Here is a 19,071-nt window from a genome sequence, read left to right as displayed (position 1 = left end):
TATTATTTATTTCTCCTCTTCTTCTCCTTTCTTCCTCTTCTTATTTTCCTTTTTCCTCTCATTCTTTTTCTTCTTCTTCCTTTCCTAGCTAGATATATAAAACTTTTCTAAAAATGTAACTTTTGCATATATAAAACTTATTCTTCTTCTTCCTTCTTCCTTCTCTTCCTTCTTCCTAAATATATAAAACTTTTATAAAAATGAAACTAACCTAAAATTAATATACTAAATCAGAGAACATATATAGATAAAACTTTTCTAAAAATCTAACTTTTGCATATATGTATTTTTAAAACATCATGCATATTACAATTGAAAAAATACATACATACAAAAAACATGTAAAAATACATACATACATATATGAAGATACATCAAAAAATACATATATCTAAAAAATACATACATACATATATGAAAATCTAAAAACATCTAAAAACATGTAAAAAATAGCATATATAATAAAAAGCACGGCGGCGGCGGGGCCGGCAGGGGCACGGTGCTCACAGACGGCGGCGTCGGGGCAGGAGCAGGGCGGCACGGCGGGCGGCGTCGGTGCAGGTGCTACATCTTGAGCTTGCATTGGTTTTCCCCGAAGAAGAAGGGATGATGCAGCAAAGTAGCGTAAGTATTTCCCTCAGTTTTTGAGAACCAAGGTATCAATCCAGTAGGAGGCCACGCTCAAGTCCCTCGTACCTGCACAAAACGATAGCTGCTCGCAACCAACGTGATTAGGGGTTGTCAATCTCTTCACGGTCACTTACGAGAGTGAGATATGATAGATATAATATTTTTGGTATTTTTGGTATAAAGATGCAAAGTAAAAAGTAAAGGCAAAGTAAAAAAGCAAAGCAAGATTAAAGTGATGGAGATTGATATGATGAGAATAGACCCGGGGGCCATAGGTTTCACTAGTGGCTTCTCTCAAGAGCACAAGTATTCTACGGTGGGTGAACAAATTACTGTTGAGCAATTGACAGAATTGAGCATAGTTATGAGAATATCTAGGCATGATCATGTATATAGGCATCACATCTGTGACAAGTAGACCGAAACGATTCTGCATCTACTACTATTACTCCACTCGTCGACCGCTATCCAGCATGCATCTAGAGTATTAAGTTAAAAACATAGTAACGCTTTAAGCAAGATGACATGATGTAGAGAGATAAATTCATGCAATATGAAATAAACCCCATCTTGTTATCCTTGATGGCAACGATGCAATACGTGCCTTGCTGCCCCTTCTGTCACTGGGAAAGGACACCGCAAGATCGAACCCAAAGCTAAGCACTTCTCCCATGGCAAGAACTACCAATCTAGTTGGCCAAACCAAACGGATAATTCGAAGAGACTTGCAAAGATAACCAATCATACATAAAAGAATTCAGAGAAGATTCAAATATTATTCATAGATAGACTTGATCATAAACCCACAATTCATCGGTCTCAACAAACACACCGCAAAAAGAAGATTACATCGAATAGATCTCCACAAGAGAGGGGGAGAACTTTGTATTGAGATCCAAAAAGAGAGAAGAAGCCATCTAGCTACTAACTATGGACCCGAAGGTCTGAGGTAAACTACTCACACTTCATCGGAGAGGCTATGATGATGTAGAAGCCCTCCGTGATGACAGCCCTCACCGGCGGAGCTCCGGAACAGGCCCCAAGATGGGATCTCATGGATACAGAAAGTTGCGGCGGTGGAATTAGGTTTTTCACTCCGTATCTGATCATTTGGGGATACGTATGTATATATAGGAGGAAGAAGTACGTCGGTGGAGCATCGAGGGGCCCACGAGGCAGGGGGCGCGCCCTAGGGGGGCGCGCCCCCACCCTCGTGACCGCCTCTTTGATGCCTTGGCATAGGGTCCAAGTCTCCTGGATCACGTTTGGTGAGAAAATCACGTTCCCGAAGGTTTCCTGTTTGGACTCCGTTTGATATTCCGTTTCTTCGAAACACTGAAATAGGCAAAAAAAACAGCAATTCTGGGCTGGGCCTCCGGTTAATAGGTTAGTCCCAAAAATAATATAAAAGTGGAAAATAAATCCCAATATAGTCCAAAACAGTAGATAATATAGCATGGAGCAATCAAAAATTATAGATACGTTGGAGACGTATCAGCAGGCAGGGGCGCGGGGAGTGGCGGCGACGTCGGGGCAGAGGGCAGTGGCGACGGCGGCAGCGGTGGCGAGGTGGAGCAGCCCAATGGCGTCGGCGATGATGCGGTGGAGCAGTCTAACGGCGTCGGGGCAGGGCTTGGCGGCGACGGTGAGGTGGAGCAGCCTGACGGCGTCGGGGCAGGGGATCGGTGGTGACGGCGACGAGGAGCAGAGTGGGGGCGTCGGGGCGGAGAAGAAGTGATTTTTGCAGAAACTGCTAAGTGTTTTCTTATATATACGAAGCATTGGTCCCGGTTCGTGGCACCAACCGGGACCAATGCCACCCTTTAGTCTCGGTTGGTGCCACCAACCGGGACCAAAGGTCTCTTTTCAGCAGCCCAAAGGGCGGGAAGCGGCGGCCTTTGGTCCCGGTTGGTGGCACCAACCGGGATTAAAGGTGGGGCATTGGTTCCGGTTGGTGCCACGAATCGGAACCAACGCACCCCTTTAGTCCTAGTTGGTGCCACGAACCGGGACCAAAGGCCTTGTACAGCGGGGTGGTGGTGGGAGTTTAGTCCCACCTCGCTAGTCGAGAGGGGCGCGCAGTGGTTTATAAGCCCCACTACCGCACCCCTCTCGAGCTCCTCTCCATTGCAGGCTTACGGGCCTAATTGTGACTGCTATGCCTGATGGGCCTACTAGGCCTTCTGTGGGCCTGAATCCTGGCCCATGGATGGGTTTCTAGTCGTATTCAGGCCGTGGTGGCCCAGTAGGTGGCAATTTTTTTTATTTTTTCCCTGTTTTTTTGTTTTCTTTTTTTCTTTTTTTGTTTTCTTTTGTTTCTAATTACTTATTTATTTTATTTTATGATAATTCTTTTTGCTATTAAAGTTTCTAACAAAAAAAGTTCTTTATGACAATTCTTTTTTGCTTTTAATGATTTTGAACAGGAAATATTTGATAATTTTAGTTGCATCAATTTTATATAATTTTAGTTTCATAAATTTTAGAGGTTGCTTAAAATGTTTTGAACAGAAAATACTTTGATAATTTTTGTTTCATAATCAGGTCGTGGGTTTCTAGTCGTATTCAGGCCGTGGTGGCCCAGTAGGTGATAATGTTTTTTTATTTTTTCCCAGTTTTTTGTTTTATTTTTTGTTTTATTTTTTTGTTTTGTTTCTACTTACAACAAAATACTTATTTATTTTATTTTATTTTGTTTCGAATTACTTATTTATTTTATTTTATGATAATTCTTTTTGCTATTAAAATTTCTAACAAAAAAAGTTCTTTATGACAATTCTTTTTACTTTTAATGATTTCGAACAGAAAATACTTTGATAATTTTAGTTCATCAATTTTTTATAATTTTAGTTTCATCAATTTTAGAGGTTTCTTATAATGTTTTGAACAGAAAATACTTTGATAATTTTTGTTTCAAATTACTTATTTATTTTATGATAATTATTTTTGCTGAAAGACCCTGAAATTCGTATATATTATGCATTGACTGATTATTTTGAGCTATAAGACCCTGAAATTGAAAAGCACTACAAATGAACTCTGAAAAGGTTGAAAGTTGGCATGGTATCATCATTTCACCCACATAGCATGTGCAAGAAAGTAGAGAGGCTTACGGCAAAAACTGGATGCACTTCGTGTACAAAACGGACAATCTCTTTCGGAGTATCAGGGTTTCATACGGAAACTCGTCTGTTACAAAGGGATTTCATTTTTTGAACTTACTTGAACTCCATACTTTTTCTGTGTTCAAAATGCACCATTCAAAGCTACATCATCAATTTTCAACCCTTACTGACTTCATTTGTTATTTTTCATGCATTTACTGATTATTTTGAGCTATAAGACCCTGAAATTGAAAAGCACAACAAATGAACTCTGAAAAGGTTGAAAGTTGGCATGGTATCATCATTTCACCCACATAGCATGTGCAAGAAAGTAGAGAGGCTTACGGAAAAAACTGGATGCACTTCGTGTACAAAACGGTCAATCTCTTTCGAAGTATCACGGTTTCATACGGAAACTCGTCTGTTACAAAGGGATTTCATTTTTTTGAACTTATTTGAACTCCATACTTTTTTGTGTTCAAAATGCACCATTCAAAGCCACATCATCAATTTAGTACATATAGCTCTCATGAATAGATAAGTGACCAAATTAATTGAAGTTCATCATCACATTAAAAACAAAGTACATACATAGTTCTCATTGAACAACATATAGCTCTCCAGAGCATCTAGTTAAACCATACATTGAAACTATGTAAAACCTTTCAATGCAACAACAAATGCGATCATAATCACAACCAAGGTAAAAATTGATCCAACGGCATAATGATACCAAGCCTCGGTATGAATGGCATATTTTCTAATCTTTCTAATCTTCAACCGCATTGCATCCATCTTGATCTTGTGATCATCGACGACATCCACAACATGCAACTCCAATATCATCTTCTCCTCCTCAATTTTTTTATTTTTCCTTCAGGTAATTGTTTTCTTCTTCAACTAAATTTAACCTCTCGACAATAGGGTCGGTTAGAATTTCCGGTTCAACTACCTCCTACATAAATAAAATCTATGTCAACTTGATGGGCATATTTGTCATAAACAATAAATGAACCAAGTAGATATAAAAATAATATATACCACATCCGAATCATAGCCAGCACGAGGGCCGCGGGGGCGGATGCCAAAACCATCGCACTATATAAAAACAAGCAATAATAAAAGTAAGAAAATTAGACAAGTATCTATCTAAAGTAAGAATTTTTTTTCTTTCAGAAGAAGATAAGAGGCTCACCACGGTGGTGCAGGCGATGAGATCGGCGTGGGCGATCGACGGTGATGAGACGGGGACGGGACGTGACGGACCACTAAACCTAGACAAATCTCGGGGAAAATGGAACTTGGAGGTCGAGCTTCGAGAGGAGAAAGCTTAACTAGCGTGGCTCGGGCATTTCATCGAACACCTCATGTGCATAGGAGGTGAGCTAGAGCACCCAAATGCCCTCTCCTCGCCGGCCAGAAAAAACAGAGCACTGTCGAGTGCTCTGATGCGGCGATGGGGTATATATAGGCAACTCATTTGTCCCGGTTCGTGGCTGGAACCGGGACTAAAGCCCAGCCTTTTGTCCTGGTTCCAGCCACGAACCGGGACAAATGTTTGTGGGCCAGGAGCGAGGCCCATTGGTCTCGGTTTATGCCTAGAACCGGGACAAATGGGTCCATACGAACCGGGACCAATGCCCACGGGGCCCCGGCCGGCCCCCTGGGCTCACGAACCAGGACAAATGCATCCATTGGTCCCGGTTCGTGGAAGAACCGGGACTAATGGGCTGGCCAGGCCCGAACAAAAGCCCCTTTTTCTACTAGTGCTACACAAACAAATAAGAACCTCGCAACCAACGCGATAAAGGGGTTGTCAATCCCTTCAGGGTCACTTACGAGAGTGAGATCTGATAGATATGATAAGATAATATTTTTGGTATTTTTATGATAAAGAGAAATAAATATGCAAAGTAAAATAAACGACAATAGAAATAGCTAAGTGTTGGAAGATCAATATGATGGAAGATAGACCCAGGGGCCATAGGTTTCACTAGTGGCTTCTCTCAAGAGCATAAGTATTACGGTGGGTAAACGAATTACTGTCGACAATTGAGAGAATTGAGCACAGTTATGAGAATATCTAGGTATGATCATGTATATAGGCATCACGTCCCACTCCAAGTCTCCTGGATCACGTTTGTTGAGAAAATCACGTTCCCGAAGGTTTCATTCCATTTGGACTCCGTTTGATATTCCTTTTCTGCGAAACACTGAAATAGGCAAAAAAAATAGCAATTTGGGCTGGGCCTCCGGTTAATAGGTTAGTCCCAAAAATGATATAAAAGTGTATAATAAAGCCCATTAAACATCCAAAATAGATAATATAATAGCATGGAGCAATCAAAAATTATAGATACGTTGGAGACGTATCAGTGACGTCCCTCGCCTTCTTGATCCAGCAAGACGTCAAGGTAGTAGATGTGTGATAACCCACAAGTATAGGGGATCGCAACAGTTTTCGAGGGTAGAGTATTCAATCGAAATTTATTGATTCGACACATGGGGAGCCAAAGAATATTCTCAAGTATTAGCAGCTGAGTTGTCAATTCAACCACACCTAGAAACTTAATATCTGCAGCAAAGTATTTAGTAGCAGAGTAATATGATAGTAATGGTAACGATAGCAAAAGTAACGGTAGCAAAAGTAATGTTTTTGGTATTTTGTAGTGATTGTAACAATAGCAACCAAAAAGTAAATAAGCGAAGAACAATATATGGAAATCTCGTAGGCAATGGATCGGTGATAGAGAATTATGCCGGATGTGGTTCATCATGTAACAGTCTTAACCTAGGGTGACACAGAACAAGCTCCAATTCATCAATGTAATGTAGGCATGTATTCCGAATATAGTCATACGTGCTTATGGAAAAGAACTTGCATAACATCTTTTGTCCTACCCTCCCGTGGCAGCGGGGTCCTAGCGGAAACTAAGGGATATTAAGGCCTCCTTTTAATAGAGTACCGGACCAAAGCATTAACACATAGTGAATACATGAACTCCTCAAACTACGGTCATCACCGGGAGTGGTCCCGATTATTGTCACTTCGGGGTTGCCGGATCATAACACATAGTAGGTGACTATAGACTTGCAAGATAGGATCAAGAACACTCATATATTGATGAAAACATAATAGGTTCAGATCTGAAATGATGGCACTCGGGCCCTAGTGACAAGCATTAAGTGTAGCAAAGTCATAGCAACATCAATCTTAGAACATAGTGGATACTAGGGATCAAAACCTAACAAAACTAACTCGATTACATGATAAATCTCATCCAACCCATCACCGTCCAGCAAGCCTACGATGGAATTACTCACGCACGGCGGTGAGCATCATGAAATTGGTGATGGAGGATGGTTGATGATGACGATGGCGACGGATTCCCCTCTCCGGAGCCCCGAACAGACTCCAGATCAGCCCTCCCGAGAGGTTCTAGGGCTTCGCGGCGGCTCCGTATTGTAAAACGCGATGAATCCTTCTCCTTTATTTTTTTCTCCCAAAAGTGAATATATAGAGTTGGAGTCGAGGTCATAGGAGCTCCAGGGGGCCCACGAGGTAGGGGGGCGCGCCCCCCACCCTCGTGGCTAGGGTGTGGGCCCCCTGGTCTTGATCTTTTGCCAGTATTTTTTATTATTTCCAAAAAGACGCTCCGTGAAGTTTCAGGTCACTCCGAGAACTTTTGTTTCTGCACATAAATAACATCATGGCAATTCTGCTGAAAACAGCGTCAGTCCGGGTTAGTTCCATTCAAATCATGCAAGTTAGAGTCCAAAACAAGGGCAAAAGTGTTTGGAAAAGTAGATACGACGGAGACGTATCAATGTGTTCCGCCAGCACGACGACGTGGTGACGGTGATGGTGAAGTGATCTCCTCAGGGTTTTGCCTAAGCACTACGAAAATATGACCGCGGGTGTAAACGGTGGAAGGGGCGCCGCACACGGCTAGGCAATTGTCTGGATGTGTGCTAGGCGCCACCAAGACGGTGATGATGACCTATAGGTGGGGGAGGAGGGAGCATCCAGGAGGGCGCCCCAAGCAGGCTGAATCCTACTTAGGGTCCTCCCAAGTGGTGCCCCCCGCCATATTTGTCGGAGGGGGAAGGAAAGAGGGGGAGAGAGAGAAGGAAGTGGGAATCCTATTCCACACTTGCCTTTCCTCCTTCCCCTGTCCTTCTCCACCTTTGGCCGGCCCAGATGGGGAGTGCACCAGCCCCTTGTGGCTAGTGCGTTTCCCCTCTTGGCCCATAAGGCCCATATATTTGCCGGGGGTGCCCGAAACCCCTTTGGGTGACCCGATATGTACACGGTACCCTCCGGAACACTTCCGGTGTCCGAATACCGTCATCCTATATATCAATCTTTACCTCTCGACCATTTCGAGACTCCTCGTCATGTTCGTGATCTCATCCGGGACTCCGAACAACATTCGGTCACCAAATCACATAACTCATATAATACTATATCATCATCGAACGTTAAGTGTGCGGACCCTATGGGTTCGAGAAGTATGTAGACATGACCGAGACACCTCTCCGGTCAATAATCATAGCGGAACCTGGATGCCCATATTGGCTCCTATATATTCTATGAAGATCTTTATCGATCGAACCGTTATGACAACATACATAATTCCCTTTGTCCATCGGTATGTTACTTGCCCGAGATTCGATCATCGGTATCTTCATACCTAGTTCAATCTCGTTACAGACAAGTCTCTTTACTCATTCCGTAATACATCACCTTGTGACTAACTGCTTAGTTGTTTGCTTGCAAGCTTATGTTGTGTATTACCGAGAGGGCCCAGAGATACCTCTCCGATACTCGGAGTGAAAAATCATAATATTGATCTATGCCAACTCAACAAATACCTACGGAGATACCTGTAGAACATCTTTATAATCACCCAGTTACGTTGTGACGTTTGATAGCACACAAGGCGTTCCTCCGGTATCCGGGAGTTACATAATCTCATAGTCGAAAGAATATGTATTTGACATGAAGAAAGCAATAGCAATAAAACTAAATGATCATTATGTTAAGCTAACGGATGGGTCTTGTCCATCACATCATTCTCCTAATGATGTGATCCCGTTATCAAATGACAACACATGTCTATGGTTAGGAAACCTTAACCATCTTTGATCAACGAGCTAGTCTAGTAGAGGCTTACTAGGGACACGATATTTGTTTATGTATTCACGCATGTATTTAGGTTTCCGATCAATACAGTTCTAGCATAAATAATAAAATTTTATCATGAATAAGGAAATATAAAATAAAAACTTTATTATTGCCTCTAGGGTATATTCCTTCACTTGCATTGTGCGAGGGCGTGAGGAGATTAGGTGGCCCTAGTGGCTTCTTGGGAGCATTGTGCCTCCACACCGCTCCAAACGGATATTAGCATCGCAAGGGTGTGAAGTTCGGGATGCATCATCGTCTCCGCGTCCCTCGGTTATCTCTTACCCGAGCCCTTTACTTATGCACTTTACTTTGTGATAGACATAGTTTCATGTTATATATCTTGCTATCACATAGTTGTTTATCTTGCCTAGCATAAGTTGTTGGTGCACATAGGTGAGCCTAGTCATTTTAGGTTTTGTGCTTGACAAAAAACGCTAGAGTTTATTCCTCTTTTGTTCAATCCTAAACCGTAATTATTTTAAAGCGCCTATTCACCCCCCCCTCTAGGCGACATCCACGATCTTTCAGGGGGGGGGGGGGGGTACCAGCTTTGTATGTGAGTGGATGCTGGCGCATTCACACTAGGCATGTTCGCAGTGAACGGTTGAATTTCTGACATGACAACTTACAGTGCTTTAGGATTATTCTAACGTTTCCCATATAAGATTTCCAATATTATAATGGTTCCTAAGGAATACAAAGTAACTCAACACAATAAAAATTACATCGAGGACCTACACCACCGAACACTACCACTGCTAGAACGAACTCGCCGACGCACCGCCATCGCCGCTCCCCTTTCAGAGTCGGCTTGACCTTGCCAATGACAATCAGAAAGTCTTCATGTACGTGCCTCTATTGACCATCAACCCAGAGCATCAGTTGTCGCCATTGAACCCTCGAATTGATTTGAAGCGCTGGACATCAGAACTCGCCGAAATGAGTGTATCGACACACTAAAACACATCTAGATACACTCATTTTAGCGATGGATAAATCTGGACGGAGGCCGTATTTATTTTTCAAGGTTTTATTTGTAGGAAAATGCTACCCTTCAACCAGCTGATGCACGCGCAGTGTCCGACGCTTGCTTAGCCGTCGGATCGATCCTGACCAAGGCTCGTGCAAGTCCCATGCAACCAGTTTTTGTCGCGCGACAAGGGTCTTGTTTCAGTAGATTTCTGCAACAGATGACTAGTTTTAGAACGAAAAACTATTTGATGGTGAAGGTTTCTTTTTGTGCAATAGGGGTCTTATTTCAAAAGGTTTATGCAAATAGACATCTTGTTTCAGAAACAAAAAATGATTTGGTGGTGAAGGGTTTTTTTCCGCAACAGGTTTTTTTCAGAAACATAGCCCGTTCCGCAACAGGGGTCTTGTTTTAGTAACATAGCCCCTGTTGCAGAAAGCGCGGGAGGAGCGCCCCACGTTAGAGAGTGATAGGTCAGGCATTGCAACATAAAGAATGTTTCAGAAACATAGTCCCAGTTGCATAAAAACGCGAAGGAGCGTCCGACATGAGAGGCCGTCGCCGTCGTGTTGGAGTGGAGCTGGCAGCTGCTCGCGGGGCTAATGCTGAGGAGGAGGAGCAACTCCGGCAAGTGACGGTGTTCTATGGCCGAGATGCTCGGGTCATGGCATGGCGGCTATGCTCTAGCCTAGGGTGTGGCCTATCTCAGCCAGCTGCTATCTCGGTGGACCTTTGAAACAAGGTCCTTGTTGCAAGCCCATAAGAATAGCATGCTAGTAGCTGTTGCAAAGGTCCTTAATTGGCTAGGTCAGAAGATTGGACGGATGTGTTGGACGGCATCTGACGGTTGCCGAGGCGGATGATCTAATTGGTTTATCATCGGGCCGGACGCGTAGTATTGCCCTTGGGCATTCCTCAGGCTGGGTCGGGTTTCGGGTCAGGCCTGTCAAAGCACGACTTGCAAAGTCTAAGCCCGAGCCTAGCCCGGCCCGGCCAAGAAAACATATATGTAGGCCCGAGCCCGGCCGAAGAAACTAAAAACATCAATTTCGAGCCGGGCCGGGCCGGGCCTCCGTGTAAACTGACATATTTTTCAGGTTCGATCTCGACCTGACATACACAACAGGTCAAATTTCTAGGCCAGAGCCCGGCCTGACATACGCAATGAGTCAAATTTCTAGGTCTGAGCCCGGCCTGGATTTTTTAGGCTGGGTCGTCGGGCCGGGCTGCCCATACCTAGGTCTAGTTCGTACTAGTTGGGTTAATAAATTTCGTAAATAATAAGCAAAGTGGACTTTCGCAAATATAAAAATTATGTCATGTCTACGTATTGTTTTTCGCGTTTCCTACAACCCTTTTTTTTAATTAAAAAAGCGTTTTGATTTATTACTTTTTTATTCTTTTTTCCACAGAAAGAAGAAAGAGGAGGAAGCCGAGTAGGACAGCCCGAGAGGAGGAGTATACAGTACACAGCCGCTAGCTCTTCCCCCGCGGCGCCCGATCTCGTACTTGGAGCCTTGGAGGAGACTCGAACCCTAATCCCCTCCCGCCGCAGGAGAGATCCCGCTCAGCCTCGGCTCCAATCCGCGACTCGACTCGACTCGAAGCTCCAGCTCCGCCGCCGCCCCCCGCCGCCGCCGATGGATCCGAAGCTGGTGGAGGTGACGCAGCTGTTCGACCGCTTCAAGGCGGCCTTCAAGGCCAGCAATTTCGACGTCTGCTCGACCCTCCTCTCGCAGCTCAAGGTGCGCCCGCCCCCTTCTCCCCCCCTCCCGCCGGGCGGTTCGGAAAGCTCGCATCTTTTCTAGGTTTTAGTTCTGGTTGGGTCGGCGGCGCCGGTGGTTTCGCCGGGGAGCGAGAGGTCCATCTTCTGGTGAATTGACAGGTGAAGCTTCCTCCTCTTGCAGGTCCTCCTCACCAAGTTCCCCAGCCTTCCCCCGCTGTTCCAGCAGACGCCCAACGCCGTGGAGGAGCTCAAGCTTGCGAGTAAGACAACTTTTTTTTTCTCTCTATCAATTGTCGTCAGGTGGTTGCAATGATGCTTTCCGTATGTGTGCGCTGGGTGCGATTTTTTTTCTTGGTAGGTCACCATGTTATTATGGTGTGTGTAGTGTATGTATGTATATGTGAAGATTGTGTTGGTGAGGGGATTTTGATTCTGTGTGTAGGTATATATATATATGATGAAGATTGTGTCGGTGAGGGGATTTTGACTCTGTGTGTAGGTTGGTCTGTGTTTGGTTGATGTGTGATGTGGTTATCTGGTTTTTGTAACGCCGTCTGAGATTGTAGTCATGTTTGATTATTGTTGCGATATGACTCGTTCAGCGCCGTTGAACTGAAACTTTGTTTAGTTAGCCGGCAATTCATGTGTGGTCTTTCTGTAACAGTTGGTATGTTTAGTTGCTCGATGCAGCTAGCTCGAGGATGTGGCGGGGGATCTTTGCACGCCTAACACTGATTTGTTTTGGTCATGCAATTTTACTTTAGGAGTTTCAGCCGAATGGTTGCAGCCATATATGAATTTTTATAGATGATTTGATTTGAATGTTTGTTCTATCTTAGGAGTTAAAACTGACGCTAGTGATGCTTGTCAGTGTCAGAGTGTCGACTCTGGAATAACGGGTCTCTTTTTCGACTTGACCTCTGATGCTGCATTGGATATTTGTATTAGATGATATAAGATTCGGTCATTCAGATATCACTATGTTGCAGTTCATGAATTGATCGTTCATATGCTGTCGCCATGAATGAACCCAACCCTTCTGTCTGATTATCGTAACCTATGCCCTGTTTTTTTTCTAAAAGGAAAATGTGTGTCTGTAGTGTTATGGCCCAGCTATTTAGAAATATATGCTCTGGTCTTGTGGTTATCCTTAATAGAGCAGCCACTAAATCTACCTGAAACATTTCAGGGGAAATTTATGAGCAGGCAGTTATTTTGAGTGTGAAAATGGAAGACCAAGATGCATTTGAAAGGGACTTCTGCCAGCTCAAGCCCTATTACATGGACACATGGTTAGTTCCTTTTTTTTTTACCACTTTGCAGTTGTTTTCTCTGTCTATGCATTGTGTAGGCTGTCATTTAATACGTGTATTGTTCCCTGTTCTCCTTCATCATCCATTGGGTTTTCAGTTGGTAAAGTCAAAACAAATAAGTACTGTATAAATTATTGGTTTTCTTTGGGCATAATAAGTTGCCAAATGAGTTGAACCAAAATAGGTTTTTGTGTTAGTCTTGCATGAGTTTTTGGGTTAATCTTGCATGAGTTATGTTGTGCCAAGTTTGCTGGTTCAGTTGGGTAGTCGAATATGGAACAGGGGCTGAGTTGGGAATTTATGTTTGCAAGTCGCGGTTAAGTTAGACATGTAGATTGGGTTTCGTATCGAACTCTCAGGTTTCTGGCCTGCGGGTGACCCATGATGCCCTTGCCAGACTGGCAAATGTTTTGTGTTTCTAATATCTTAGCAGAATTGTTTTCACATCTTATTCAGTTTTATATGCCTGGTTTATCAAGTCCAGAACATGTTAAAAAATGTCTGGACTTGTTGAAGGTTATTTTACCTAGGAACATGTTGGGTTTTCTGCTTGTAATATATCGTACTAATTCATGCTGATGCCTGCAGCGGCATAATTCCTCCATCATCGGAGGAGTACCCAATCATGGGGGCTAACCTTCTGAGGCTGTTAGTCCAGAATAGAATTGCGGAGTTCCACACTGAGCTGGAGCTTCTTCCCGCCAAAGCGCTGGATAATGCTTACATCAAACACGGGGTTGAGCTCGAGCAGTCCTTTATGGAGGGCGCATACAACCGCGTGCTGAGCGCTCGACAAACCGCGCCGCATGAAACCTACATATACTTCATGGACCTTCTCGTCAAAACGGTTAGGTAAGTCGGTCTCTGTCTCCACCCCTTCCAGTTAGCTCCTTGTGCTGCTGTGCATCACTGTGATGATATCTGCTGCACCCGCAGAGACGAGATAGCTGGGTGCAGCGAGAAGGGATATGATTACCTGTCAATAAACGACGCGAAGCAGATGTTTAAGTTCAGCTCCGACAAGGAACTGCAACAGTACATCGCAGAGGTAAATTAACATGCCTTGTGCTCCTGGTGTGAATTACGTGAGTCATTATGGCCATGGGGTTGTAAAGTACCGTCGTGTTGTCAACAGGAGCACCCCGAGTGGGATGTCAAGGACGGCCGGGTCTTGTTCCAGAAGGCGAAGGAGTCCCAGCCCTGCAAGGAGATCCCGGCAGCGCCGGTCATCAACCAGACCCTCGGCTACGCGAGGGAATTGGAGAGGATTGTGTGATTTGTTTGCCTCTTTTTTCTTCATCATTGGACTGAGTTTCCCATGAAGAGGTGGATTATTGGATTGGATTGCCCTGTGACTCGGCTGTACTATTTTGTTAAATCGTTTGTTTCACCTACGGTTTCCAAAGCTACACAACTGTGAAATGTCGGCCTAAAATGGCAGAAGAAACAATGCCTGTTATGTTAATCAATTGATTGTGTAAGCGTAAGTCCAACTGCCTGTGCTTTTTTCTCCTCCCCCTGCTGCCGTCGCCGGCGACAGGCAAGGTCGACGGTGGCAACATCTTCGGCAGTTGATGCTGCTTGAGCAGAAATGGTGGCCTACGGGCAGATGATGAGACGGTTGATTGGCAGAAGTCTATATCAAAATTGCCTTGAAACTACAAGGGAGTTGAACCAAAGATATAGTATAAACCTACTCCAGAAATTGCTTTTGGAGGCCGAGCTTTGTGGAGCCTCCAAATCCAAAATTCCTGAAAATTCATATTTTTTACATTTCAAAAAATTCTGAAAAAAAAAGAGATAGATGAAGGCACAATGCACGTGTAAAATTTTAGGACAAAATAAGTTGAAATGAGGGCTGTGAAAAAAAATCTAGGGCTTTTTAACACATGATACTATTCATCCTCGTCAGATTTTTTTGAAACCGAAATTTTTGAATTTTGAATTTTACGAAAATTCAGCCTCCATGGAGGCCGAGATCCAAAATGCCATACATGTTTGCAGCAAACAGGACATGAATAAAAACATCATGCTTTTTTTTTTAACACAGTACAGACGCAAGCGCTCATATGAACGTGCATACACTCATCCCTATGAACGCACACACGCACACCTTACCCCTATGAGCATCTCCGAGAGACTGAGCCGGCATATCATCTTGAGTTTCTAAAATAAATTCAGGATAAATGCGAGCACCAGGATTTGAACCCTGGTGGGCTGGGGATACCACTGTCCACCTAACCATCTCAACCAGAGGTTGGTTCACTAAAAACAAATAAAAAAAAAGATTATACCAAGGAGGTGTAAGATTGACAGGGGATTATACCAAATGTAAAAGCAGAAACACAGATGTGCAAAAAAGAAGAAAAATGCTCTGCTGCATCTGCAATAACTTGAGGGTGATTAACTAGCAATATTATGATCATTTGCCCTGTTTGCATGTTTCTTCTAGCATACTCATCTAGCTTGTTTTGGTAAAAAAAAGGAGTAAGAATTTAATGGAGTACATGGTCTTCAAGGAGACAGGTTACAGAATTCTGAAAACACAATATGAAACACCATTTATCCAATAGAAAACTGCAAAAGCGCAAACTAAAAGAGAGGTCATAAACAGCAGTATTAGCACACAAGATGTGCACGTCCACGACTGCATTTTTTACAACAGAAATTGTCATATCAACAAAACAGGCCACTGTATCTGATCTGAGGGTTGTCAACATCTTTTCATAATCGCTATACACACAGTATATAATAGTAGTAATACAAAGAAGATGGATCAGTAACCGAGCAGAGTTGTGCCTACTACACAAGGAAGGACCAGAGATAGCAAAACTTTAACCTGAACAACAACCCCCCTTCCTTAATTCCTCATGCACTAGTGTGCCCACCTCTAGAGGACATTTGAAACTAGTGTGTCCATCGCCAAAACGCAACCATCAGCACTTTGACGGTGATAATCATGCCGCCATACGCGATCCGCTTGTCGACCCGGTGCCGCTTGTCAATAAGCTTCAAGACCGAGTTTGATAGGCCAACGGTGTTCAGGACATCTAGAGCCTTCCTTTGCGCGCTCTGCAATCAAGTGCAAGGAGATGTTACTTCTACTACTATCAGGCAGGCACATTCTTTCACCATGCCAACAAAGGCCAGCAGGGTGCTGTGCAACTTGAACTGTTTCGTTTACCTTCAGACGATCCCTCTGGTCAGACTACTTGTGGAGGATGGCCACTCCTGTCTCAAAGGCTTCGTCAAGCATTCGAGAGGAGCTACGGGCCGATTGCATTGCCTGGGCTTCGTCGTCAAATATTTGAAGGACATGTGACGACTCACCATTCTGCAACATAATTTTCAATTCATTAGTGCTGCAACGAAATTATCCTGCATGAAAAACAACCGCTCATGCTTCAAGACTACTCACAGCTCTCTCTATCAAATAGCTCCGCCCTTTCCTTGGCTTCCAGAATCCGCTTTCGTTGCCGCAACGAGTGCTTGTTGAGGGTTTCCTTCAATGAATCAACCTCTTCAGATAGCTGCTCCACTTTTCTGCCAGGACAACATCAAACAATGTTAAAAACTTGGAACAGCAACCTACATAACTCCTATTCAGCTCTTCCTTTCAATTGTGCACACTGTCGAGATTATACATGCAACAGGAAAGGAATTCACAACAGAAATCATACCCTAGAGCAATTCTCGAGAGTTGCTCCAGGAGCCACAAATATCACTTTTATACAGAACTCCATTTCTACAAAACAGATAAAAGGAAATATAGCATCCTCGAGGACGGATAAACCTAGCATGGGCGTCTAACTATCTCAGCATGACACATGGCCTGAAATTCCATATTGACCACACGTATAGAGTGACAAGACCTTCAGATCTAAGCTGGTGAATTCCAGAGAAAGAATAACACTAGAAGAAAATATGTGTATTTAGTAGTTTAGTACTTCTGTGACTGAATCTTTGCTATAAAGGAAGGGAATTAGAGAAAATGCCATCTTAAGAGCAAGAAAACAATCCAATCTAATGTGTATCTCCTACAGATTAAAGCAATGTAGGTAAAAAGCACTCCGTCTCACATGTATTTGAAGGTAACACTATTTGATACAAGCTGAGGACAAGATCAAGGTTCCAAGATGTATTACACCTAATACCTGGCTGTAGGATCTCTACTGCACCCAGAAGGTGGATGGATAAATCAATTAACCAAGAATTACTAATAACTTAGATTAGAAGCAACAAATGAGATTATAACTTTCTGTATGAAATGTTGGTTATGCCAATTCCTCTGAAGAAAAGCTAGTTTTCAATCTGAACTATCAAGTTCGTACATCAAAATAATCCTGCTTGCTGACTACATTATGAAGTGCAATGATACACAAAGTTATTTATTGCTTGTTTATGGTGGGTACTTGAATTAAAACACTATGACCCTGGTTAAGTCTACGAAGAATTGTACATGCCAACATACAAAGCAGAACTAACATCATGAAAGGCTGAATTAGGAATTCTTATTTGAGGGTGTCTACTATGTGGAGGTCGTGGTGGTTCTGGCACTGGCATCCCTAATCAGACACAGTGTACCTATAATTTGCCGATGGAAGATTGCTAAAAAGTATCTACATGAAATACAATTAAAAAAACTCTGCCTCGTATATATCATGCGCTCGTAGTTCAATGAGTGCTTATCATTGCCTATTCTTGGCGTCTTGCCCCTCTGAACCACCACCAAGAAGGGCGCAACTAAAATTTGCAAAGAATTCTTTTTGCGACAGGAACTATTTGTTATGAATAATCTAGTGCCAATGGACCTGTCTACCAACAACAGGCAGATTCAGTGGCAAGAAAACTGATAGTGGTCAAGCTAAATAAGTTGAAACAGGCATACTGAACAACCAAATTTCCACTTGCTCAAAGCATAATTGAACAACCTAACTTCCATAACCTCAATAGCATAACTGAAGCCTACCAAGTTGGCACATCGAACAACCTAATTGAACTTACAGTTGCTGAAAAGCAATGGAGGCCTACCTACCAAGTACTAGTACACACAAGTTGAAAACATGGCACAGATTACTACACAAGCTCCTCAATCCTCACCATTAACGCCAAATCCATGCTCAGGTAACCGCCGAACTAGAAGGTTTCACCTTGGAGACCACAATAACGACAGAATGCATACGCTAGAGCTGTGACCAAGAACTCATCGGCGCTTGGAGATCTCTCCCCGCCTCGTCGCCGATTCGCGCGGCATACACAAGGAACTCGTGACGGAGCAGCTAAATGGGGTTAAGGCCGTGAGAAGAAGGAGAGGAAGAGTGTCCTCATCTCTTCCAGAGGTCGCGCTGGCCCTTGGCGGGGATGGAGCGCCAGAGGCGGTCCATCTGCACGCAGAGGCCCTGGATCTGCGCCACCTCCCGGGGTAGGAGGAGGAGGCGGGCGCCGAGGCGAGCCGCTCGACGCGGGCCGACAGCAGCAGCCGCCGCGCGCTCTGGTACATCTCCGACAGCGTCGCGCCGCCGCCCCCGCCGCGGTCGAGGATTGTCTCCGGTGTCTCGGATGGATCGGCTTGGGAGGGCCGCGATTTCCTTCGGGCCGAGAGGGAGACGTTGTGACGTGGCTGGTGGCGGGTGTTGGCCGCTTGATTGGGCACGGACGGTGTGGATGGTGGTGGCGTCGATGCCGTGTGGGGCCCTCAACGAAGCTAACTAATAAGGATGATAATGGAGTTAGCTTCGTTGTCAAGGAGAGGCCGGGCAGGGCGGAAAAGAGAGGGGCACATGCGATCTCGAGCGTCATGTTCATTCATTTGAGCGTGCATATCAAAGAGGTCATGGGATCACATGTGGTTGAAATTTTAACTATACTAGTAGAATGCCAGTGCGCTGCCACGGGCTTGTGAAATTGTCATACAGTAGATAGAGACAATATAACACAATCACAATTGCATAATAATTGAAGTCCACTTCATTTAAAATCAAAAGCGATAACAAAATAGCAAGTTAACAATGTATACATATAAGTGATCTCCAATTAAAAAATATATTACAAAGTATTGAGATCTACTTGATGCTCTTAAGAAATTCTCTCACAATATCAGACAAATTGTCTTTAGCTTCATTCGCACGATGTTTGAG

General features: G+C 43.8%; 1 protein-coding gene and 1 pseudogene across 2 annotated transcripts; one reads left to right on the top strand and one right to left on the bottom strand.

The window, feature by feature from the left end:
- Positions 1-11,332: 11,332 nt before the first annotated feature.
- LOC125522451 (26S proteasome non-ATPase regulatory subunit 8 homolog A-like) lies at positions 11,333-14,421 on the top strand. The gene is made up of 6 exons (XM_048687511.2): positions 11,333-11,640; positions 11,803-11,881; positions 12,811-12,913; positions 13,523-13,786; positions 13,871-13,982; positions 14,070-14,421. Exons 1-6 carry the CDS (start codon positions 11,536-11,538, stop codon positions 14,208-14,210), a joined length of 804 nt encoding a protein of 267 aa, XP_048543468.1. The 5' UTR covers positions 11,333-11,535; the 3' UTR covers positions 14,211-14,421.
- Positions 14,422-15,506: 1,085 nt separating this feature from the next.
- On the bottom strand, positions 15,507-18,733 carry LOC125518239 (membrin-12-like; annotated as a pseudogene). The gene is made up of 5 exons (XR_015609688.1): positions 18,715-18,733; positions 18,265-18,628; positions 16,355-16,479; positions 16,119-16,266; positions 15,507-16,006 (listed from the first exon to the last, which is right to left on the bottom strand). The product of XR_015609688.1 is annotated as a membrin-12-like (transcript).
- Positions 18,734-19,071: the final 338 nt, after the last annotated feature.

The sequence above is a fragment of the Triticum urartu genome, chromosome 7A, assembly GCF_056163025.1.
Source record: "Triticum urartu cultivar PI428250 chromosome 7A, HENAU_Tu73, whole genome shotgun sequence".
In the NCBI taxonomy this organism is placed as follows: domain Eukaryota; kingdom Viridiplantae; phylum Streptophyta; class Magnoliopsida; order Poales; family Poaceae; genus Triticum; species Triticum urartu.
This window is presented reverse-complemented; position numbering and strand designations above follow the sequence as displayed.

Coding starts and splice junctions, on each gene's coding strand:
- LOC125522451 (XM_048687511.2), top strand. CDS start 11,536: ATGGATCCGAAGCTGGTGGAGGTGACGCAGCTGTTCGACCGCTTCAAG. Junction 11,641..11,802: donor CCCTCCTCTCGCAGCTCAAG/GTGCGCCCGCCC, acceptor CTCCTCTTGCAG/GTCCTCCTCACCAAGTTCCC. Junction 13,983..14,069: donor TGCAACAGTACATCGCAGAG/GTAAATTAACAT, acceptor TGTTGTCAACAG/GAGCACCCCGAGTGGGATGT.